The sequence below is a fragment of the Ursus maritimus genome, unplaced genomic scaffold (genome assembly GCF_017311325.1).
Source record: "Ursus maritimus isolate PB19 unplaced genomic scaffold, ASM1731132v1 scaffold_10, whole genome shotgun sequence".
Lineage (NCBI taxonomy): Eukaryota > Metazoa > Chordata > Mammalia > Carnivora > Ursidae > Ursus > Ursus maritimus.
In genome coordinates this window covers 64,177,459-64,202,302 of record NW_024423344.1, presented here as the reverse complement: position 1 = coordinate 64,202,302, position 24,844 = coordinate 64,177,459, and the positions used below count along the sequence as shown (strand labels likewise).

At 35.9% G+C, this 24,844-nt stretch overlaps 1 protein-coding gene across 4 annotated transcripts in view; it reads right to left on the bottom strand.

Moving 5' to 3' along the window:
• GPR180 (G protein-coupled receptor 180) overlaps positions 1–24,844 on the bottom strand; it is a 40,210-nt gene that overhangs the window by 9,898 nt on the left and 5,468 nt on the right. The window contains exons 3-9 of one of the 4 annotated variants that reach the window (XR_005833126.1): positions 19,588–19,788; positions 12,399–12,579; positions 12,208–12,257; positions 8,949–9,106; positions 5,957–6,148; positions 3,993–4,070; positions 2,681–3,001 (exon numbers count right to left, since the gene is read on the bottom strand). Coding sequence is in view for 3 of the 4 variants with exons in the window: in XM_040623834.1 (XP_040479768.1) it covers positions 2,843–3,001; positions 3,993–4,070; positions 5,957–6,148; positions 8,949–9,106; positions 12,208–12,257; positions 12,399–12,579; positions 19,588–19,788 (1,019 nt within the window). In the remaining variant the exon portion in view is untranslated. Of the gene's footprint in view, positions 1–2,624; positions 3,002–3,990; positions 4,071–4,151; positions 4,200–5,956; positions 6,149–8,948; positions 9,107–12,207; positions 12,258–12,398; positions 12,580–19,587; positions 19,789–24,844 lie in introns of those variants that run through there. The other 3 variants (XM_040623834.1, XM_040623837.1, XM_040623845.1) reach the window with 3 other exon arrangements.

Below are 24,844 nucleotides of genomic sequence, written 5' to 3'. Positions count from 1 at the left end.
CCAGAGAACAGGCACACCCTCCTAAGGGAAACAGGCGGAAGGGCCAGGCCACTGTTCATGCGGATGTATACGTTCTAGTCTCTACATTACAGTCGGCCTTAGACTTACAGATCTTGTTACTTCAACAGACTTGGCTTTCAAGTTGAGACCATAGAAAACCTTCCTTAAAAAGCTCTTCTGACTAGATTCTCTCTCCCTCTAGCTCAAAGCCAAGGTTCAAATACTGAATGTGCTGAGGTGCACACTTACTGATAGATATGCAAGCTCATTTCTGACTTCGGTACAATTTTGGTTTAACGTTAGAATCAAGAGTTAAATTTACTATGGATAGCCATGCATTTTCACTAAAAACATACACACCTAATAGGTGGTCATTAAATCATGAGGGTAAAAAGTAGAAAAACGAAAGAAGTCTGGTGCCTTTAGAGAAGTCATTTCTTACACTCAGTTCAAGGGGAGATCTGCTAGCACAGTAGGGCTCAGTGACAAGAAGTGCTTGACACACAGCACACATTCAGTTAAGTAGGAGCTAATATTATTACGTGTGTCAATAAAAGTAAATATCTTCTATACTTCCCCAAGACAAGAAACAAAATGCTTCTGAAAAAAAGAAGAAAAAAAGAGCTCTGGACACAACCATTCATCTTCTTTAAGAAAAAAAATGTAAAAATAGATTTTAAAAAAGCATGATCTGACAGAAAGAAAAGTAGAAAAGTTTTGATCTTTAATGAGAGTCTGCAGTACATACTTATCCTTCCATGCTCTGTGCCGACAGAGCTCCACATAAACATTCAGCAGAAGAGTGGATGCTGTGCCATGACTTACGAACTATAAATTTTCAGCTCTGATTACTAAATTTATTAACAATGTTTTATGTGTTATACGTTAATTATTAACAACTGTTTTCCTTCATTGAACAACGGCTCTTGAATAACAAAATAAATTATCAACAAATTCAACCATAAATTAAAAAATAATAAAATAAAAATAAAAAGACCTGTTAGAGTTTCATACACACAAGCACAGTAACACATTTCATATATTTGGATTACCGTTTCTATGTTCTTTGTGTAAGGTAACAGAAAAATTGTTCCCTATTTCTACTGGTGCCAAGTTCACAAAATTTATGAAAAGGCTTCCCCTTTTTTATTCTGCTTAATTCACTGCACCTCAGTTGAACACAACAGACAGTACCTGGGCTTATGACTGGGATGTGGTATAAGGAAAGGTCGTGATCACACAGCAGATCGTGTAAACCTAAAATAGACCTCAGACTTCCTAGAAGTAACCTGTAGCCCTCATTTATCAAATAATTTACAAAGAACCATTAGAAGGATGATTTAATGAGCAGGCTGACCTCTGTCACTCTGTCAGTTTGCTACTCATAAACATATATATTTTGCCTTTAAAATGAAACAGAAAATACTGTTCATTTCCAATGAGACTAGGTGTAAGGTAAGAACAAAAACGAAGCCATAGCTACTTTCAAGTTACACTGTGTTATTTTAACTATTTAAAAACTTTAATTACCAGATCAGTGCACCATTTCTTGCTTAAAAATGTAATACCGTTGGAAGCAGATAAAAAATATATATTAAAAAAATAAGCCAGATGTAAAAATGAAAAGGCCTGAACAGCATGACACACAGAAACAGAATAATTTCCAATCAGTGACTACTAACGGGAATACTCATTTTATACAGCAGGGATTGACAACCAGTTAGCAATTCTTTAAACAGGCACTTGATAGAGTATTTTGTAGCTAGCATACTCAATACTGGGGCATCACATACACAAAAAAATATGGCTTTATTACAAAGGATTCAAGATGGCAACTACTTAGAATCCAGTGCCAACACGGATTATAACAAATCCAGTGAGTATTTTGTTTTTCAATTATTCATAGAAAATTTAATCCTGATTAAGTATCCTTGGGCAGGAATTCATGGGTAGTTGATGACTGAAACCAACATTTATGTGAAATGCTTCTGTTAATTTAATCTGTGTATACGGCTTAATTATGATTGGGGATTCAATGTAAGAGAAATGAATTATATCAGGATTAAAATTTTAGTAGCATATCACATAGTACGTTTTTCTTCTCTCTTTTTAAACATGTAACCCTGCTTGTCCCTTCACTTAAGTGCTCAGATTTTAAAACTTTGTAAGGAACAACCAATGTAATGTATCTGAGCTTTATTTTTCATAAACTATCTGTCAAAAACCCTTTGCTAATCAAGCCATAACCTGAACTAGGGCCAAAAGTGAGAAGAAAATGGAGAAGAACCCCACACACAAATAAAGAAAAGTTTACTCATTTAGCTATAAATATATTTTATATTCACATTCTGAAGTAATTTCAATTCCTTTAAACTCCAATTTGAAATGTGTTTTCCTTAAAGCATAAAAAGAAGTTTTTAATCAGTGTATTACACTGATTCTGTAATTGGAGTTAGTTTAGATATGTATAAGCAAGTAATCATTTAACTGATTACTTTTTATAAGACTATCAAACCTGAGTTAACTATTGATATGAGGCATTACAAGTGGTGAATCTCTTACCAAAATATCATATAATTCTTTTTCATCTTAATTTCCACAGAGAAACTGCATAAGTCACGTTATAACAACACTTCCTTGAAAGTTTATTAAGCATATTTCAAAACATTTCATTTATTACCTTTTTTTCAGTTTGATACTGCTTAAATGCAGTCGTATAAATAACATGCTCTGCCTTCTTTGTTCAATTTTTCACACCAAAAGTATGAAAAAAGAGTCACTGTATTTGGATCCTTATTGCACTCTTAAATCGATTCACTTTTCCTTTAAAGAAAATCAAGTATCAGAAGTGAGGCCGACTTTTGTGTCCAGATGATATGGTCAGTGGTAGTGTTACTGAAGACAGTGAAGAAACTTCCCAGTATAGACTGTGGGACAGAAAGAGTCTGTAGAGAATAACCATGGAAACAGACTGACAAAGGATAACACCTATTGTAATAACCTGAAAAGAAAAGAAAGGGAATGCTTTTACCACACGCAAAAACAAACAAATTATGTTCAATTTATCGTGAACCTATACACTTTCCGTTTACATACAAAATACACATATACATATCCTGCTCTATGCTCTATCTTTAACATGGGTACATTTTATCAAAGAAATTTTCAAGAGGAAAATATGACTAATGTTCAGAACTGTAATCGTTCAAAGGCAAAATTTATTGAACAGTTAAGTTTAGAGACTCCAAAATAAGACACATTCAATTTGCTAAACCATGCTCTCCTCAGGGTACACACACTACCGAAAGTGGTAAGAAAAATCAGGTTCGTGGCTAATCTGGTTAAGAGGAGTAAAGCATGCCCCACCTGAATCCTGAAGAGCATTCTAAAAGCCCTTTCAAAAATTCTCAAGTTGCTTCTTTATTTCTGTAGACTACTGTCCTATCTATTTACCCTTTGCGAACACCTCAGGTTCCAGAACCATCTGTGTGTTCTAGCCCACACTGCCTTGCTTGTAAGCGGTACCTGGCAGAGCACAATGCAATGACGGAGCAGTCTACCTACGCAGCCAGGTATCCACACAATCAAGTGTGGCCCCCTTGCGCGTGGCACCCCCATCTGCAGTCTGGTAAAGCAACTAGACTGATTTTTCATCAATCTATTTTGATTTTTAACCACTGTGTCTTAAAAAATTTTAATCCGTTGTTCATAACAAAGATGGATCATGAATTGTCTAATTTATAAAACAGTATTATGAAATAGTCTGAAATAATAAAAGCGATTTTCATCATTTTTTTATTAACTAGAATGAAACATTTTTCTTTTATATTATAAAGTTCTTATTTATATACTCACCAGTTCAATTATTTTGTTTCAACGTTTTGTTTTAAAGAATTCAGAAAACCTGATGAGTGGATAAATAGAGCTTTTCTACTTTAATAATTTCTCAATAAAGACAACAAAAAACTACTGTGATCATGTATATTACCTACCTTATCTCTTTGGTAGTCACTAAAAATGACAGAAATACATGCAAGACCTGGATGGCATAAAAACCACAAGATACAGCCCTGAAACAAATGACAGATCGGTCAAATGAGTACATCTGGATGTTTATTTCCAGAAGGTGCCAGATAAAAAAAATTACTAACCTATTTAGGAGGTCCTGATTGACCTCAATTGGTCTTTAGAAGTTCAATCTAATAAAATGTAAAAATAAATTTGCTATTGCTGTGATAATATTTTGTTTCTAATCAAATGCATATTTTAAATTTTATATTTGTAATTCTCTCATATGAACCCATTTTAATATACTGCATTGTATATATTACATACTTAAACATGAAAATACATTAATGTAAGTAACATCAAAAGTTGAGAAAAGCAAAGTACAAATGTGTAATATTCCTATAAAAAAAGAATGTATAAAAAACACATTCGTATTTGCATGTAGAGATACACAAAGAAATTCTGTAAGAATATCCAAAACACCGACTTAATAGTGGTGGCCCGTTTGCTGATTAGTACGTAAGAGAGTGGAATTGGGCAAGAATGGGAAACTTTTTAACATTATACTCTTCAAGCATCTCTTTCCTATTTTTCCAAGAACGGCCATGTATTTTCTTTTCCAAAATTAAATTTGAAGTAAAAGAGTAAGTTAATAAATAGTAGCTGCTGAGATGCTCAGTACTTTGAAGATAAGGGAAAAAAACAAGATGTAAAATTTGTTTAGCATGCTACTACTGCTTGTGTAAATATGGAAGGAAATACACAGGAATATTTGAAATTCTCTAGGAAGATAAATTGGGAATTAACAGCAGTGATTATATGAGGAGATAATAACTGAGTAGATGGGAGAGAGGGAAAAAATATTTGCTTCTCTTCTAATATTTTCAGATGTTTGAACCCATTAAAAAAATTAAATTAAAACATATAAAATAATTTTTTTAAGTTCAAGAAAAAAGTTTGGACCAGTTTTAAACACAGACCAAAAGAGGAAATTTCATTTTAAAACACCTTAAATATATATTACCTTTCCAAACAAAAAGCATTCCTGTTTCTGTGAAAAATTCAAAGGCAAAATGGCGTTTTCTTGCCTGTTTGGTACTCAGAAAGCTGAAGTGGGTTCTGGAGCTGCAGGAGCAGCTTTAAAATGATGAACGCTGGGAATAAGCAATCTGGCCCTCCTTCCACAGCCGCCCTCGAATGCCGAGCACTGTGCACTCGGCGTGGGGGGATGCTGACGAACAGCTTATCTGAATGCTGTTCTGAGGTGCCAGGATGAAGGCGTACGGATACTCTCAATCTGACAGAAAACTATAGCCTTCTAGCGAGGTAGGCTCCTGCAATGTTACTGCCCTGACTTCTCTCCTCATCTTTTCCTTCATTAAATGGGTAGAGAAAAAATACCAAATTTGCTTTCAGATCCCACTTGTGTAAGAAGGACATAGAAAGGAGGAATAAAGTCAATGTGACCTCACAGGGAGGTAGTGAAATGGCTGAAACATAGTATGTGCTCGCCTCCTGCTTCACCTGCTTATGCTGACGAGAGCTCCTCATGGTTAGAAAACACTGCATAACTCTGACAGTAACAGTTCATAATTAATAAGTGGTTTTTGAGAAATGTAAACTGTTTTCTAATTTAATTTTTTAAAAACTCCGATACTACAGGAAAATAAAAGTGAAATTCCTATTGATAAATTATGACCCAGGCAAAACTGACCTACCTAAGATTACAAGAAACTACGATTTCACAGGTTCTGTAAAATGGGAATAGTAATACCTACATCTCATAGGCTGTAAAGATTAAATGCATTAAAGCACATCAAGGGCATATCTTAGTGCTCTGGCACATCATAAAAACTTAACCAACATTAGCATGGGGTTGCTTAACCTCCCAAAAAAAGCAGGACAAAGCGGATAATCAGAAGAAGCCATTTTCTACCCAAACCCATACTTTGGCAAACGTGATGTAGAACTCCCTTTTAAGCGTGCTTCTCTCCACTGTGATGATCTGGTAGAGTCCACAGCCTAACGACAATGCCAGGCAAATCCTTAAAATGATTAGCAAAATCCCAGCTAAGTTGTGATGTGAATGGTAGCTGTGAGGACTGGTATCTTCAAACTGTTCCCAAAGTAGCAAAATACTCTGCAAAATACAATATTACATTTAGAGGAACAAAACCCTGTCTACTCATAAATACTTTGTCAACTCTTTTCAAACATCCCCTTAAAGAGTATATGAACATTCCCAAGAGGTTCTAAGATTTACCAGACTACACAGGCTGTTGACTAGTAAAGCACAGGCATCAGGTATAGATTTTTCCTCCCTGATACCCTAAGCTAAGAAAAGGGATTTTTATCAAATAAGACCACATACAAAACATAAAAAATGCAGTTGCCACCACGATTCAAGCAAGACATCTCTAAGGATGAAAATAAGTTGAAAACATTAAGAGACTAAACCTAAACTTTCTTCTACATCTCTCTTCCTTCAGCACCATATTAGGAATCAAACTGCCCTGTATTCAAGCTCATTATCTCAGGATAACTGAAATATCCAGTATCTTCTGTAATCCAGAAGCGAACAAGTCAGAATTGTTGATTTCAGATGTCACTCCCCAGGGTAAAGGAGAGAGAGAGAGAGAGAAAGTGTGTGTGTGTGTGTGTATTTTTTTTTTTTTTTGAGTGAGAATGAGTACATGTGCATGCACAGGCAGTGGGGAAGGGCAGAGGGAGAGGGAGAGAAACCCCAAGCAGGTTCCACACCCAATGTGCAGCCCGATGGGGGGGGCTCAAACCCATGACCCTGAGATCATGACCTGAGCCGAAATCGAGTCGGACCCTTAACTGACTGTGCCACCCAGGCACCCTAAAGGACAGTGCATTTTTAATATTCACTATAAGCACTCAGGTTATTCATGAATAGCCAACAGTTACTCATCCTTTTGTTTGTTGACTTCTTTTTCCCATATTGTTACCATTATAGTAAAAAGCTCAGCAATTCCTCATTAGCTGTTCTGTTTATGGCTATTCAGTAGAAACTTTCCTTCCATCTTTTCCAAATGTCAATCACAAATTACTATAATGTTTTTGCCATCGCACATGTCAGTAGCCCTGTGTTTCCTTCGTTTGCCAACTCAGCCCTCAGAATTGTCTTCAGTGGCTTCCAAAGAATTCAGATGAAAACTCAGTCATTAAATCCAATTCTTAGACTTTATGGGGTTTGTCAGCAACCCTTCCTCTTCTCACTCTCAAATCTTCTATCCTGGTCTTACTCCTACTACCATGTTTGACAGCTGAACCTCTGTCATCCTGCACATGTGCGTTTCCTTGTTAGGCTGACTATTTGCTCTCCATTACTGAAGTGTTACTTCTTCACTCTCCCAAATTATTATACTCGTATGATTGCTTAACTTCTACTTCTAAACTTAACTTTTGCAATAAGGAAGTGCTACCGTACAACTACCACCTCCCGTTATCTATGTGAGGTGATGGATACGTTACCTAGCCTGATTTTGGTGATCATTTCACAAATGCGTGTGTATGTGTGTGTGTGTATATATATCAAAACATCAAGTTGTATATCTTAATATGTACTTCTATTTGTTACTTATACCCTAATCAAGCCAATAAAAACCCTATCGCTTCCCATGATTCACATTTTTACATATTCCAACTCCACGTTCTCAGATGTGCATAGTAACACGTGACCTGTGGAGTATCCGCATGTATTTATGTAGTTGCGTTCACCGCGTCCGGTGGTTGTTGAGGACCAGGGCTGTGTCTCACTATTCTTCACAGGTGCTTACATGAACTCAAGAGTAGTGTCCTAATCTCAGGTCTCAATTCATATTTGTCTATGATAATGGATTAAAATGACAATGAAATAATGAAAATTCAACTTTTAAAAAAGCTCTTTGAGAAATGAGAATTTAACCCAATATTAACACTACTCTCCATAAGCCCTGGATTAAAACATTAAGTTGGTAGAATCTTGCCCTTATTTTCATCACTTCTAATTCAGTTGTCATTAGCCCTTCGTTCTAATGCCTTAGAAAGGCATTATTTCCTTCCTAACTAAATATCGCCACCTGTGACAGGTCTCTTTCTAACTCAGTCATGAAAGTCAATATACCTATTTCACTTAGCACCTACTATACTAAATAAATACTGAGTAGAAAGATGAATAAAGCACAGGACTTATCCTTCATTAATGAATTTTTCACTTTACTTAATGCATTAAAACTTAGATTATAATGTGCTTGATAGAGCCTAGGTGTAGATTTCACTTTCATCTACAGCTAATGATGGTCACAAACTTAGGATAAATTTTTGTTTATACTTTCCTTAAAAATTTTTATAAAATCCATTGCACATAGCCTTATGGAAATCCTAGAATAGAAGAAAACAAACAAAGAGCTAAGAGAACTAAATCTTCTAAAAGACTATATTTGTTTTTGGATTTGTTTTCAAAAACTAGATCACATTCTTTCTTGTTCTGTATTTTGCTTTTTCACTAATCTCAGATATTCATTTGAATTCTTTCATGTATAAAGTAACAGAACTGGAGCTAAAAATCCTTGCCCATGGATGAATCTCAAATTCACTGATTCACACATTTAAAATGCTGAGTTCTTACTATGTGTTAGAAAATATGAAAGAAAGCTATTAAGTAGGAAATGAGAATCTATCCTAATATGAAGCTTTCTGCACATTTTTAAATAAGCTGATTGAAAGCTCAAATTCAAGTAAATTATAACTAAATTCTGCAATCTACATATACTAGCGCTCAGAACATTACAGGTTATTTGATCTATCACTCTTTAAATTCATACTTTAAAATGAAAAACTTCTCATGGGTCCCAAATTTCACTTTTGAAATGAGGTATGTTCAAGTTTGCATTTTTGCATATTGCAAAGTACAAACCCTGAGTATCAATGCTCACCTGTGTTATGACGATGAATACAGCAATACCAGTAGATGCAGGAGTAGAATCCCACTGGAGAGGTCTGCTTTGAGATTTCTTCATTCTGACTATTGTCCAACCCATGCATAGACTCAGAAGCAGGTATAACATTTGAATTTGGGAAGCAATGTCAAAAACTAATGGGAAATGAAAACCAAAGTCAACCAAGTTTTCATAATATAAAGGATTTGGTCCTTTTTGCACTGAGAATATAATTATTTTTTTAAGCACAAGAAGATAGGCATTTTCAAAGAAGTTGATAAAATTCAATAATAATTCAATAATAAGAGATATTCAAGTACAACTCTAAAAATTCAAATTTTGTCATTAAGTTTGTAAACATTTCTGAAAACAGAACAATGGCAATTGTCTCTCTCTCTATATATATATCTTTATTAAGACCAACTTTAAATCTCTTTGTGTCTCCCATTTTTCTTAGCTTTTCTAACTACATAATACTGTTCTCTATAACTGCTTATTAAAATAAACACACTTTTTTTAAAATTTTTTATTTTTTTAAAGATTTTATTTATTTATTTGACAGAGACAGAGACAGCCAGCGAGAGAGGGAACACAAGCAGAGGGAGTGGGAGAGGAAGAAGCAGGCTCATAGCAGAGGAGCCTGATGTGGGGCTCGATCCCAGAACGCCGGGATCACGCCCTGAGCCGAAGGCAGACGCTTAACCGCTGTGCCACCCAGGCGCCCCAAAATAAACACACTTTAAATGTAATTTCTGCAATGTGGAGAAGACCAATGTCTTCATTTCCAGGTTGTTAATTATTTTTTGGTGGTTGAATTATATAATGTGAACTTATTTTCTAAAACTATTAACAAGAAGTAGCATGACAATAAAATACACGGGTGCTGTAACACTCAAAGAAGTTGGCTTTAGTGTTGAGAGTCTGAAAGACAAATGAAACTCTCCCTGCGTTAGTGTGACGCGCCACCAGGTGGCCATCACTGACACTGCAGGGGAAGGCCGCTACTTTACAAAAAGGAGGCAACAAGACCACCCATCCAGTTCTGCTTGGAGCAAACAACAATCTATAAATACTCCAAGTTCCACGCATTTTTATTTTGGAAACTAGTATTTACTGACTTAAAGAAGATGACCACTTTCTTATCTCATCACAGGGTATTTTGATGTGGATTTTGGAATAAACGCGATCAGAATTTAACAAAGTGAAATTTTCCTGAAATTGCCAGCGTATATACCTTTGATGTCTACAATTTTTACTTCTTTTATATAAAGATATTCTTGCAGAAACAGGTAAAACAAGCTGTACTACAATATATTAAACAGTTACAAGCTGAAAACCTATTAATGATACACCTTTCCAGATATATTTTGACCATTTTCCCTCTACTCTGCCATCCAAATTAAAACTGGATTCTCCACATTTGTGGTCATATATTTGTAATAGTGAAATCTGATAATAAACTGTTACTACATTTGAATGGTACAAAATGTCATGGCCTTTCAGATCAAGCATGATTTTCTTACATCACAGATTGTAAGTGACTGTGATGCCAATTACTTTTATTAAACCCCTCACAATACATACTCAGATACTTAAAGAAGTCAGCCAAAGGAATAGTCCTGCATAAGTTGCTAGTTAGCAAAAACAAATACCTGGGGGGAAAACATTTCTTTGTATACTAAGACACATATTGACAGAACACTATAACTGTAAGCACAGGTAGAAAACTGCATATCTGTCACTGAAAAATAACTAATTGTACATAAAATACAGAGGTCACAAAAAAATCCCAGTCTGTGTGATTTTATTAAAAATCTTGACATTTTGGGGCGCCTGGGTGGCACAGCGGTTAAGTGTCTGCCTTCAGCTCAGGGCGTGATGCCGGCGTTATGGGATCGAGCCCCACATCAGGCTCCTCCGCTATGAGCCTGCTTCTTCCTCTCCCACTCCCCCTGCTTGTGTTCCCTCTCTCGCTGGCTGTCTCTATCTCTGTCGAATAAATAAATAAAATCTTTAAAAAAAAAAAAATCTTGACATTTTAATCATTTAACTGATTAAACCTGTTGTCAGAACACCAAAATCTAGCAACATTTATTGTAGTTTAATAAAAAAAATAGTAACTTTTGCTTTTTAACATACAGTGAAGATGCCAGACAGCCTAAAACACTATTTTGTATACAGCAGACACTCACAGAAATTCAAAAGTCCTTGGTTTTAGTAGTAGCTTCCACTGCTGGGCTTTTGTTTGCTTTGCCTCTCAAAATGCAGCAGCTAAATTATTTCTCAGGTTCTGTTCAGCTTTAAAATTCTATAGTTCTATTAAATATTCTGAGTCACCTAAGAGACAAGGGCAGGAGAAGCCAGAGCTCTCAATGCTGTTCAACAGGAGAAGCAACTCTCGCTCATGTCCAAGAAATGACCAGTACACATCCTCTTCAGTAGGAAAACAAAGATTCTAGAAGGTTTAAAGTCTTAACACGAGGAGGATAAATGGGTCCTGAAATCATTACAGAGATTACATTGAGCTATCCTATTAAATGAAGAGAGATGAGACCAAAAGAGAATTATGGAAATATTTTAAAAGGTAAATCCTAGAATGGTTTCATATTCAGAATCTGCTTTTTTAGAACAAATCTTGAGTATTTTTCTGGGACTGAGAATGGCATTACAGTTTATGGGAACTTTTAAATATTTTCCCCATCATGCCTAGTTGAAAAATTACTTCATCAAAGTTCTTCATACAAATAAAAGAATGAAGCTGTGAGGTCAATTCGATTATAGGTATAGTATACTCTCTGGCTCTGCGTCAGAAATAGAAAAAGTTTAAAAAGGGATGAAAATAGGAAAACCACCTCAGCTTTGGGATCAGAAAACCTGGGTCTGAGTTTGGTCTCTACTGCTCAACAGCTGCTGACATTTGGAAATGTGCTTCCTGTCAATGAGCCCAGATTCTTTATGTGCAAAATAGGGATAAACACCTCTACTTCACTGAGTTTTCATTGAGATAACTGAGAAAAGGCATATAAGTATGCTCCAAAACCAATGAAGAACTACGCACATTACCTATCAGCAAGAAGGAACTAAATGGGACATATGGGAACGAAAACTGTGATCCTCTTTTCAGTTGGGTTGAATTCTAACCAACCCTGGATAGAAAAATTGTATCAGGACAAAAATAATTTACAAAGAAGGAAAACAAGCCAGAAGCAGATAGGAAGTTGAGGTTTCAAAAAACCCATCTCAGAAAGATACTCACATTCTGCCAAACTTCCCATAAAAGGTATCCCTATTCCATCTTTGGAGTAACTGAGGAATTGAAGAGAAGAGTATTAGTGTAAATTACAAATGCGCAAAGATGGTTCATAATCAAAGCAAGCATAATTTTGGCAAACTAATTAGGATTAATTAGATGTACTGCTGAACACAGTTTTAGTGGTTTCGAGTTACCTGGAGAAATGAATATAATTGGCTAAAGCTGAGCTGGCTTGTAGCAGCAGCGCCGTTGTCAGAACCTTTAGGATCACGTGCATGGGCCCTCCTTTCTTGATAGCCTGCCACAATGACTGAGCATAAATGCAAGCAAGCACAAAGTACACCAGGACTAAGAGGAAAAAGAACTCATGTAACCCTGTGAAGAGAAGAAAGGAGTTTCCTTCAGTACAACAAAGCCAGTCATAGTGTGGGGTTGCTTTCAAATCATCCTTCAATATATTTCTAGAACTTGCTTTTTTAATTGGAGTCAGAGCATTCACTTTTGCATGGAAAAAAAGGGAAATTGTTAAAATGTAAATAATTTCCTACTTTGGGATAAAGATTTAAATGTAAGAAGGCAGATTAAACTAAAGTAGGTAAAATCAATCTATAAAAAAGCATCGTGGTCAGGGGATAAGCCCGAAGACTAACCATAAGACACAGTTTTGTTAGAAAACAGTAAATTAAAACAAGGATTTTGGCATTCAGTTAGACATATTTTTTACCCCCAAAGTGGATTACTTTAGCATGAAATTTAGGAAGATTTCATCAACAATAGTTTAATACACCCTGACAATGGTTCTCAAAGTATGATCCCTGGGCCAGTGGCATTAGTTGGGAACTTGTGAGAAATAGAAATGCACATTTTGGGGCCTTATCCCAGCTCTACTATATCAAAAATTCTGGGAGAGGGGAGCAGCAAGCTATGTTTTAATAAGCCCATCAGGTGACTGATGCAAAAACACAGCTCTGGAATGTACCATGACATTTCCAGTTGGACAAAGTTTCCAAATACCTGTTATGACCAGAGTCCCCTTCTGAAGTAAACTGTCTTCAGCTCTTTCAAAGAGGAAATCCTATGGAGACCATGAGACTCCACTCCGCAGCTGACTAAGACTGTAATACCTGACTGAACGGCCACCAATCTGAAGACTAGCCGCTGGCCACCAGACTAATGTGGTTCTCAAAAGTAAGTCAGGCTAATCATATTCTCTCAGGAAATGAAACCACAAAACATGGAAGAAATCAAGCAACAGAAACTGAAGTTGAAAGGAGCTGATGCTGGGACAGACCAAAGACAGCAGATCAGGCCACAGTGACATAAATATTTTGAGTAAGCCGAAATTTTGAATAAGCAAAGGGAGCTGGCTGGTAAAGACAAGAACAAAGTAAACGAGCAGACTTTATATTACAAACGGTGCCAGTCGTTAAGCAGCCTCTAGTTTCTACTAACAGCTTGCCAGTACAGTCTTCATGCATCCACAAGATAAACACCCCCTTTTTCTGCATTACCTGGAATCTTCTGACTGTGTCTTCATTTTTCAGAAATTTCAGAAAATTTTTATCATAAACTAGAGGGCCAGCTTTGAGTTGAACAGCTTACTCACATTGACTTGGTTACATAGAGAGCTAGTCCCTAATACTAAGATTTTATACTGTATCTAAGTAACACTGGAGAACAGCGCGGGCAGCTGTGGGTGAGCAGTCTGAACTGCGATCACTTCCACCCCATCATGAGCGCTGAATCCGCTCCAGCTTCCCTTCTGAGGTAAATTCCGATCAACAGGCAGAGAAGGGGGTATTAATTTTGAAAAAGCAATCCAGAAAACGCATGTAGTAGGAAAAACAGTCAATAAACTGTTCAATCTCAAATCATGTTTTTGGAATGGTTAGGAGGAAAAAGAGAGAGAGAGAGAGAGAGAGAGTAGTATTTCAGCCACTGGGTGTCTCTCCTGCTCTGCGTATATAAATGTCGCTAGTTACTCCTCCCATTCAGGTAAAAAGGCATGTTTAGTACTTCAAGAAGAGAAGATCAAAAAACTGAAAAGGCATAATTTCTTTTTCAACTCCTTACATAGAAAGTATTCCAGCTTTAGAAATAATGGGACAATAAGCCCGGGATTGTTACAGTAATGGAACAAGACAGAAAATATGCTAAATGTATTACCACTGTGGGTCAGTAAAATTCTTTATGTTGTCCTGTCTTTTGAATCTCGGTTTTTGTTTTTCCTTCTTAGTATAAAGAATTAAATATGGCATTCTTTTGTTTTACTTACTTATAATACTTTACAGAGTATCCATTACCAGATAAAGTTTCAGGCTCCACTAGGTTACAAATCCAGGACAAAAAGAAAATCCTCAGACTATTTACTGAGTAATCAGAATAACAGGGGAGGAAGGTACGTGTGAAAAGAAGACATATGTCAGTAGCACAAAACAGGATTATTCAATATTAAATGTGCCTTCCAGAAAAGCTAACATTATAAGCAAGGAATTATTTCACTCAGATGATATACTGAATAACTTGAACTAGTGCAGGACATTTGTGTCCTGTACTGTATTCATTCATGACTCTTACCTTGGCCCTGTCCACAAGACAGTCTAAAGATCAAATGCTGATTTTGCATGCACTGTTCTCTTAAATAAATCCCTTCTAGAAAAAAGAAGTCTGTTTTTTTCTCTTCAGTGGTCCACTTTGCCTTTATTCTGTCACCATCCTTCTCAAGAGAGCAATCTATATTTGTTCACTGTGAAATTAAATTCTAATTTTAAGACAGGCGTACTAAAGTATTAAATCTCATCCATACACAAAAGAAGAAAAATACTGTCAAATAAGCAAGCAACATGTGGCAAACATGTATGTTATAAGGAAATGTGTAGATTTTAAGGACAGCTTAATGGGACGAAGCACTGGCAAAATTCAGCAGGAAGAAAACTTACAGAACAGCTTCAAAAAACTCAGCTCCAGCTACATGATGGGAGTGGGAGGAAAGGGGGTAAAAAAAGGGGAGAATCACTGGGTGACTGCAGCGCTGGAATACTCCTGACTACCCCAATGTCCACACCACCTGCAAGGGTTTCAAGACATATCCTGATTAGCCTCCACTGATCACAGAAATTCCAACACCCCTGCCAGTAAGAGGTGAGCCTAACCCTTTACTTTGACATGTTAGTCTACCCTTATCCTTCTTCTGACACCTTCGCTTCCATTTCTCTTAAGATGTTGCAGAGCAAGGACACATGACCCAGCTCTAGCCAGTGAAATCTGACACGGGAGCTTCTGAGAAAGGTTTCGTTGCTCTCAAAAAAGAGATACTGCATTTTGTCATTACCTAGATGTGATGCCCACAAAGTGAACTGCAGTTACCTTAGAACACGGGGGCACTAGCCTAAGGACAAAGATGGCGGTCTGAACATGGGAGGGTACAGAGACGCTGAATAAACCCCCGTGAAGAAGCCTCAGAAATTCTTGTTATGTAAGATAATCTCCTTAATGTCTATCCCACTTGCATGAGAGTTTTCCATTACTTGAAACCAAAAGCATTCCAACATGTTACCAGAGCTAATATCTGGAATTTTAGAAACAATGAGACAGCAGATGTGACAGAGAATAATACCACAATATTATTCCGATGAAAACCAGCCTACTTTAGATGATAAAGCTTTAACTCTTGGGATTCTGAGCACTTCTTCTGGTCTCTAACAAGACCACAAATATTGTCAATGAAGATTCTAATTTTTTTAAGACGCAGTTTTACTTTATTTTACCTTAAAACATAATATTCCTATGTAGTATACCTTGTCAAGTGGCATTATCCTTGCCTTAGTGTTTTTTTTTAAACACAGGCCAATCTGTAAAATAGGAGATTAACCAAAAGCCTGATAGATACAAAATACGTAAGTTGTTTGAAAGAAAACAAATTATAAAGTCTAACTGGAATAACATGTAACATTAATTGCAGCTATCCACACCAGGTTATTCTAATTCAAACTCCTTAGACATACGGCTTAATAGTCAATTCTCAGTAAAAACCATAGCAAATCAATCTTCCCTACTCAGGGCAGAAAATTAGACAAATAAGCAAAGTTTCTAAAATGAACTAACTAGGGATTATTCCCTGGAAAGAAATTCCATACCTGAGGCTACAGAATAGGAAGAATCCCTCTCAAGGCTCTGCTCTAAAACCAATACAACACCAAAACAATGTGGGATATGGACTTCTATTTTTTTTAACTTTTTAAAAAGATTTTATTCATTTATTTTGAGAGAGAGCGAGAGAGAGCACGAGAGAGGGGAAAGGGCAGAGGGAGGAGAAGCAGACTCCCTGCTGAGCAGGGAGCCCGATGTGGGACTTGATCCCAGAATCCTGAGATCACGACCTTAGCCAAAGGCAGACGCACAACCAACTGAGCCACCCACGCACCTGGGATATGGACTTTTAGATCACTGGTTCTGCACATTAGAATCAACTTGGAGCTTTGACAAACCACAGTTGCCTGGCTTTCACTCCAAAACCAAATCTGAGTCTCAGGGGATGGACATTTGTATTTTTTTTTAAGCTCTCCAGATACACAGTGATGGGCTGAGGACCACTGATTTAGACTCTGATGTAGAGCTAATTATATTTTAAGGGTTTTAGGCACCTTAATCAATAAAATGATGTGATCCCTAGGAATTAAGCCAGCCATATAACAACTTTGAATACTTCTAAGTATGTCTGCTACTTGTTAATGATCAATCCCCACAGATTAGCCTTGCACAGAATCATGCTTAATGAAAATACATACTGTAGTGAGGTTTTTGCCCCTCATTTAAATATTGTTGATGACATGACCAACGTAACTCTCTCCATTCTACTATAAGAGATTTTATTTTTTTATTTTTTTAAGATTTTATTTATTTATTCGACAGAGACAGAGACAGCCAGCGAGAGAGGGAACACAAGCAGGGGGAGTGAGAGAGGAAGAAGCAGGCTCACAGTGGAGGAGCCCGATGTGGGGCTCAATCCCATAACGCCGGGATCACGCCCTGAGCCGAAGGCAGACGCCCAACCGCTGTGCCACCCAGGCGCCCCTACTATAAGAGATTTTAAACATAAACATAAGCATCAAATCAAAATCAGTCTTGGAGAAGGTACGTCAGAAAGAGTCTGGGGAGCTGAATTAGAATGGTTCATGTGAACCCTAAAGAAAAAGCTAGCCATAATTCAGAATGCCGGAAAAACACTGGAAAATGTGGGCAAGGTTCAGGGTGAGCCTGGGCAAGTATGGCTGACATTCAGTGGCCCAAGGGGGGCAGGTGCCACAAATCTGATCACTCTACGGCCTACAGTCAATGTTCAGATGTCTAATCAGGAATGAGGAAAGAGACCAAAAATGGGAACCTGGATAAGGATTTAGTAGAGTCTCGTGGATCCACACAATAAATAAAACAACCTCTTAAGCTACAGGCAAATTGCCAGGAAGGCCAGAGGGGAAAGGGCTTTTGGATCGACTACACTACAGGCTGTAGTGTTTGCACATACAGTGAATGCAGCAGACTGTTATTTTCTGCTGAGCCTTTACTAGTCCTAAAAATAACGGTCATATGAAATATTAAAGACTTAGGGTTAAAAGGGACTTTACAAGCAATTTAGTGCACCTGTCCATCCAATGCTATCAGTAGACCTGGTTTTCATCAATGCCTTTCCAAAATACAGAAAATAAATGTCAACATCTTTTATAAAGATAAAAAAAATAGGGCACCTGGGTGGCTCAGTTCGTTAAGCATCTGACTGTTGATTTAGCTCAGGACATGATTGCAGAGTCATGAGATCGAGCCTTGAGCAGGGCTCTGTGCTGGGGGCTTGGGGCCTGCTTGGAATTCTCCCTCTGTCTCTCTCTCTCTCCCTCCCTCCCACCCTTCTCTAAAAAATAATAATAAGTAAATAAAGATAAAAGACATAGTAGGACTGAATTGACTTCCAATAATGATCCATACTGATCCAAATTACTATTAAGTAAAATTTAACCTTTAAGTTCATTTGCATTCAAAAATAACTTGAGTAGCTTACCCTTCTGTCATTTCCTTCACAGGAAGAACTTTTAAATTTAACTATTTAAAAATGTTTGGCTCTCTATTCTGTCACTATGTAAATATTTTTTTCACACTAAAAGATATTTTAAAAATTTATCTCTTCATATGTTAAGAGATATGTTACTGGTGGGGCACCTGGGTGGCACAGCGGTTAAGCGTCTGCCTTCGGCTCAGGGCGTGATCCCGGCGTTCTGGGATTGAGCCCCACATCAGGCTCCTCCGCTATGAGTCTGCTTCTTCCTCTCCCACTCCCCCTGCTTGTGTTCCCTCTCTCGCTGGCTGTCTCTATCTCTGTCAAATAAATAAATAAAATCTTTAAAAAAAAAAAAAAAGAGATATGTTACTGCTGACCTACTGTCTACAACACATGTTCCTTGAGTGACATTTCCAGCTGTGGCAATTTACACTTTGAACTAAATAATCAGTTTCATCTAATGTAGCCTTAATTTCTTTCTACCTGCACCCACTCTCCCTGATGGCCAATGAGATTTAATGGGATTGAATTTCTCTCTAAGCAGACTGATTCTTCCAAATGGATAATGAACTCATTAAGAGTAAACTCCTAATCCTCTTCTTTGATAGACATCCTACAATATTAGTCTTCATTCTGACATGTTAATTTACAAATCTGCTATAATACTGTATAGCATGTTTATCATTAATCATAAGAAGTCGTTCATTTCTGTTTGGGCTAGGAATCTTACCTCTGTAGGGCAATACACAGTCAACATACAATTTTGATGAAATATTTCATGGTAGTAAATCGGATTTTGGAAAACATTATAAACTTTGATCATTCCTAAAATGGCTGCAAGTTCCCAAGAAGACAATCCGTAATCTCTTTAAACAATTTGGTGAAAGGACAGCCATATAAAATAGTGCAATTTCCATCTCATTTAAAAATTGATTTTCTAATTTAGATTGCTCAATTCATTAGCATTTTTCTGTTTATAAAAATAATGCTACGTTATCATAAAAACAAAAGGGTTTAGAATGCATAGAGAAAACTAAAAATCCATAATTCTACTACCCAAAATATAAAAACAATCTACTAATATTTTTGTACTTCTTTCAGCTTAATTCTCTGTATTTTTTGACATACTTGAAATCATAAAATATAAAATTTAGTGTTCTCCTCTTCTAAGTTAACAGTATGGCTATTAAAATACTAGAAGAGGGTTCACTTACCATCTGCCTACTGTTGGATACTTAAGTTGTTTTTAATTTTTAATATTCAAAAGACATAACATGAAGGTATTTGTAAGTTTTTTCTATATTTAAGACATATACTTAGGTATATATTCTTACCAGATTCTCCAGCACTAAAATGATCAAATGGATTCCCTTCGGCATCTGGGTTTAGTAGCATCATTTCAAATGGGATATCTTCCGCCTGAGAATTCTCATTGTCATCTTTGCATGTATACTTGTCTGCATAAAACACGTGCCATGTTTGTGGATATGGAATCTGGGACACGGTCAGATTATGTTCAGTCTGATTCATGGTCACTTTAAAGAGAAAGAAAATAGCACTTTCAAAGCAGAGCTCTCAAATGTATTCATAGTTTCAGTTATCTAATCAACTCAGTTAGAATTCTTTTGTTTTGTTCTTACTACCTTGAAAATCCAAGCCCTGGTGTAGTACCGGAATAAGGCCTGCAAATCATAAGGCAGATAAAATAACATATCCTCACCAAAGGAGTCCCTATAAAAGTACTGTGAAACACCACAGATGAGTAGAATGGTTTCAATGATATTTTCACTCTGAATTTCCAATATTTCAAAGTTTTCAAGTGGATTAGTAACACTAAGAATTTTTTATTGTGGTAAAATATACATAAACACAAAAGTTACCATTTTAACCATTTTGAAGTGTACAGTTCAGTGGCATTAAGTACATTCACAACACTGTGTAACAACTGCAGTGACATTTTTGAAAATTATATTTGAGTTAAATTTAAAATGGAACATTCAACTCACAGACTCATTATATCTAAAAACTATGACCCACAAATACCTTCAAAAGATTTTCCAAAATCTTTTTCTCATTGATTATTCTTTCAAAAGGTACCGAAAGGGGAAAAGTAGAAATTACTGAAATATATGAGTTGTTCTCCAGAGTCAGGTCTATATAGTGGGGGAATGGGGAGGCTCATGAATGCTGGCATCACACAGATCTGTGTTTGAATCCTGACTCTAATACTTCCTTACCTTCTGTGTGACCTTGGGCAAGTTATATAAGTAATGACACTTTCTTCATCTATAAAATGAAGCTAATACTTACAGCAAAGAGCTGATGGAAGGACTAAGTTATATGAGTCACTTACCATGATACCTGTCCTACAGTAATTGCTGAATAAAGGTTAATTCTCCTTTTCCTTTCTTTAAAAGAGGCAGTTATACTAATAAATGTTTCTCAATCCAGGGTAATCCTGGCTCCCCTCCAGTGCATTTGCAATGTATAGAGACAAGCTCTGTTGTCACAATAGTTGAGAAGGTCCTCGTAGGGAGGCTGTGCTAAGCTTCATGCAATCCAAGGTAAAGTTTCACACAATAAAGACCTGTTCTGCCCAAAATGCCAATAGCACCTCCTTTGAGAAACACTTAATGATGTCTAAGATGCCTTCCAAACCTGAAACTACGATTCTGACTTAAGAGGCACTCACTAACAATACCATGAAGCTGTACGACAGTACTGTCTCAAACGCTATGTATAATAAAAAGAATAGAAGAGTTAGAAGAGTAAGTCTTGGTGCTATTACTTAATAACCTGGCGACTCTGCACATAAATTGCTTAACCTCTCGGAATGTGTTTCCTCAGCAGTAAAATTAAGATACCTGGCCTAACTCAGAGCTCTTGTGAGGAGCAAATGAGACAGCATATGAAAATTCTACGTAAAGAGCCTGATTCTATACAAAGTAGAGTATTCTTAAAATATAAGATTATGATGGGCCCAAGTCCCAACTCTAGATTGCCCCCACAGCATGCCAGCTAGTCTTGATCTTTTTATCAATTGAAGAAAAAATGCTTTCTAATAAACTAAAAGACACTTCCTGATATAAACATGGGGATTTACATGGGGGCATTATGAACTTACTCATTTTCTTAGGTGTCATGATGGTATTGTTGTTATGGAGAAGTGCTCATGACACCCACAGCCTATTTTCATATGCCTTGATTAAAAACAAAATCACACACATACAAATATAAAGCAAATGTAACAAAATATTAACAATTATTTAATCTAAGCAAAGGATATACCGATGTTAGTTGTACTACCACTTTCGACTTATCTGTATGATTGAAAACTTTCCAAATAAAATGTTAAAAAATGCTATTTACAAGTTGTCTTTATAAATGAGATACAGATTTATCTAGTCGGGATTCAAATTTTGAGGATTTAGACTTTACAACTGGGAATTTAATTAACAGTGGTTAAAGCGAACAAGATGAATTTATTAACAATGCCACAGCACTGTTTTTTGGGGCTGTATTAATTTAGCTGACATTTATACTATTGTTTTTGGTTTGTTTACTTTTTTACTGTATATAGCTTCTTGAAAAATGTAGCAAAGACTCTAGTTTTTGTTAAATATTTGAAGACCTTTAATAAGAATTCAATATATGATGAACAGTGGCTCAGAAATTAGGCTTTTGAAATCTGCAGCTTACAATTACATAATCTGGACCTTATAATATAAAGGTTCTGATATGTTGCCATTTTATCACTTGCACTTTTTTCTTAGATAAAACAACATAAAAATTAACCATTGTATTTTTTACCAATATACTTTTCAATGTTTCATTTTCAATTATGCAGATTTACATAAAATAAAAACAAAAGTGTGCTTCAAAAAGTGATATTGGCCTTCAGTTTTTTGTCTTGTGGCCTTTTTTTAGCAAGCCTGGGAAACAAGCATCTTGACAAAACTGTATGTTCATTGTTTTTGAGACAAAAGAGTTACCACAGAGCATGCATATTCCATGCTGATGTAATTAGTATTTCACATATTAACAAAACTTGAATTGCACAGAATGGTGTCACATGGCTAGCTGCCCCATCATGTTATAAAAGAAAATGCACAGAATAGTAAAATGTTAACACCTTTAAATAATTTATAAAATACACCAAATGTAAAAAAGGAAATTTTGTGCAAATGACATAAAAAGACAATACTGAAAATGTTTCGTAAGCAAAATATTTAGTTCTTGTGACCTGAACCTCCCTGTCAATTTTTTTACATAAAGCCATAATTTTCAGTGCTTTTAAATGCCTCATTTGCTTGCTTTAAAAACCTACAAAATAGTTATCATTTTTTAAAAAATCTGATGTTTTATGACTTTACTGAAAGAGGAAAAATGAAAAATGATTTCTCAAACATTAACTTGGGGAATGTATACTCACAAGCAACATTTGATACTACAGAATTTTTCAAATCTGCTAGTCTTTTCATAGTTCATGGCAGCAGTAAGGTTTTACATAGGAGTTTGGCATAGTTAATGAACTCATTATCAAGTAGGTGAAAGGCAATTAATTCTTAAAAGTCTCATTAATGGCCAGGAAATGAGAATTATTTCTACAAGAAATCATTTAAAAACATGTGATACTACTACATTGTCATGAATTTAAGGATATGCTTTTTGTTTCAATGCACCAAAGCTCCTGAAAAATAACATACTATAAATATGACAACTAATATGTAAAAGTAGAGAATATAGCTTTTCTTAAGACTTGGCTTTTGTTGCTGGGAAAAGAGTTGATGAAATTTGCAGAAAGCAATATATATATATATACATATATATATATGTATGTATATATATGTGTGTGTGTATATATATATATATATATATACGTATGTATATATATTTATATATTTATTTATATATATATATATATATATATATCACCAGTACTTAATTTATTTCAGGTCCCATAATTTAACAAAACAATCTTCATTCCTCACAAATTTCTATTTCCAGAGATCTTCCATTCCAATAATTCCAAAGAATACCTTTGCACTCAACAGAACAACAGAGAAGGAAAAATAGTCTAAGAAACAACTGCAAGAGATTTTGGAAGTTATAGACCTATATATATGGATCTCCATCCTCAAGAGTTATAATTAAAATTGTAGCAGTTTAGGACTTTGAGGAACCTTAACGAAAACTTACCCAACTTTCTGGTTGTACAGATACGTAAAGTGAGGCTTGAAGAAGACAGGCAGTGATTCTCAGTTTAGCAGTCTATCCACTGTACCATACTCTCGCTGCACATATAAGGTCTGTGACTGAAAGTATATGACTGATACAAAAATTGTTTCTGCAAGTGTATATAGTGTATGGTATAACATTAACCAGGTAATATAAAAAACTAAATCAGTTCCTATAGCTCAAAGCTTTAAATCGCCTGCTAAGTTTTTACTGGAAGAAAAAGAACAAATACAAAGCGATCAACCTACCAACCAAAAAAACCCCTCAATCTCTTCCACAAATGATGTTGGGAAAACTGGACAGCTACATCCAAAAGAATGAAACTGGACCACTCTCTTACGCCACACACAAAAATAAACTCAAAATGGATTAAAGACCTAAATGTGAGACCCGAAACCATAAAAATCCTTGAAGAGAGCACAGGCACTAATTTTTCTGACCTCAGCTGTAGCAACATTTTTCTAGATATGTCTCCTGAGTCAAGGGAAATAAAATCAAAAATAAATTATTGAGACTACATTAAAATAAAAAGTTTCTGCACAGTGAAGGAAGCAATTAACAAAACAAAAAGACAACATGGGAGAAGATACTTGCAAATGAGGGTTAGTATTCAAAATATACAAAGAACTTATACAACTGAACACCCAAAAAACCACAAATAATCCATTAAGAAATGGGCAGAAGACATGAACAGACATTCCTCAAATAAGACATACAGATGACCAACAGACACATCAAAAGATGCTCAACATTACACATCATCAGGGGAATACAAATCAAAACCACAATGAGATATCACCTCACACCTGTCAAAATGGTTAAAATCAAAAACACAAGAAATAACAACTATTGGTGAGGATGTGGAGTAAAAGGAACCCTCATGCACTGTTGGTGGGAACGTAAACTGGTGCAGCCACTGTGCAAACCAGTATGGAGGTTCCTCAAAAGATTAAAAATAGAAATACCATATGATCCAGTAATTCCACTACTGTGTATTTACCCAACGAATACAAAAACATTAATTTGAAAAGATATACACACCCCTACGTTTATTGAAGCATTGTTTACAATAGCCAAAACATGGAAGCGGCCCAAGTGTCCACTGACAGATGAATGGATAAAGATACACACACACACACACACACACAAATGGAATAATAGTCATAAAAAAATGAAATCTTCCATTTGTAAAAACATGGATGTATCTAGAGAGTATACTGCGAAGTGAAATAAGTCAGAGAAAGACAAATACCATATGATTTCATTAGTATGTGGAATTTTAGAAACAAAACAAAGAAAAAATAGACGGAAAAAAAAAAAAAAAAGACTGTTAACTACAGAGAACGAACTGAT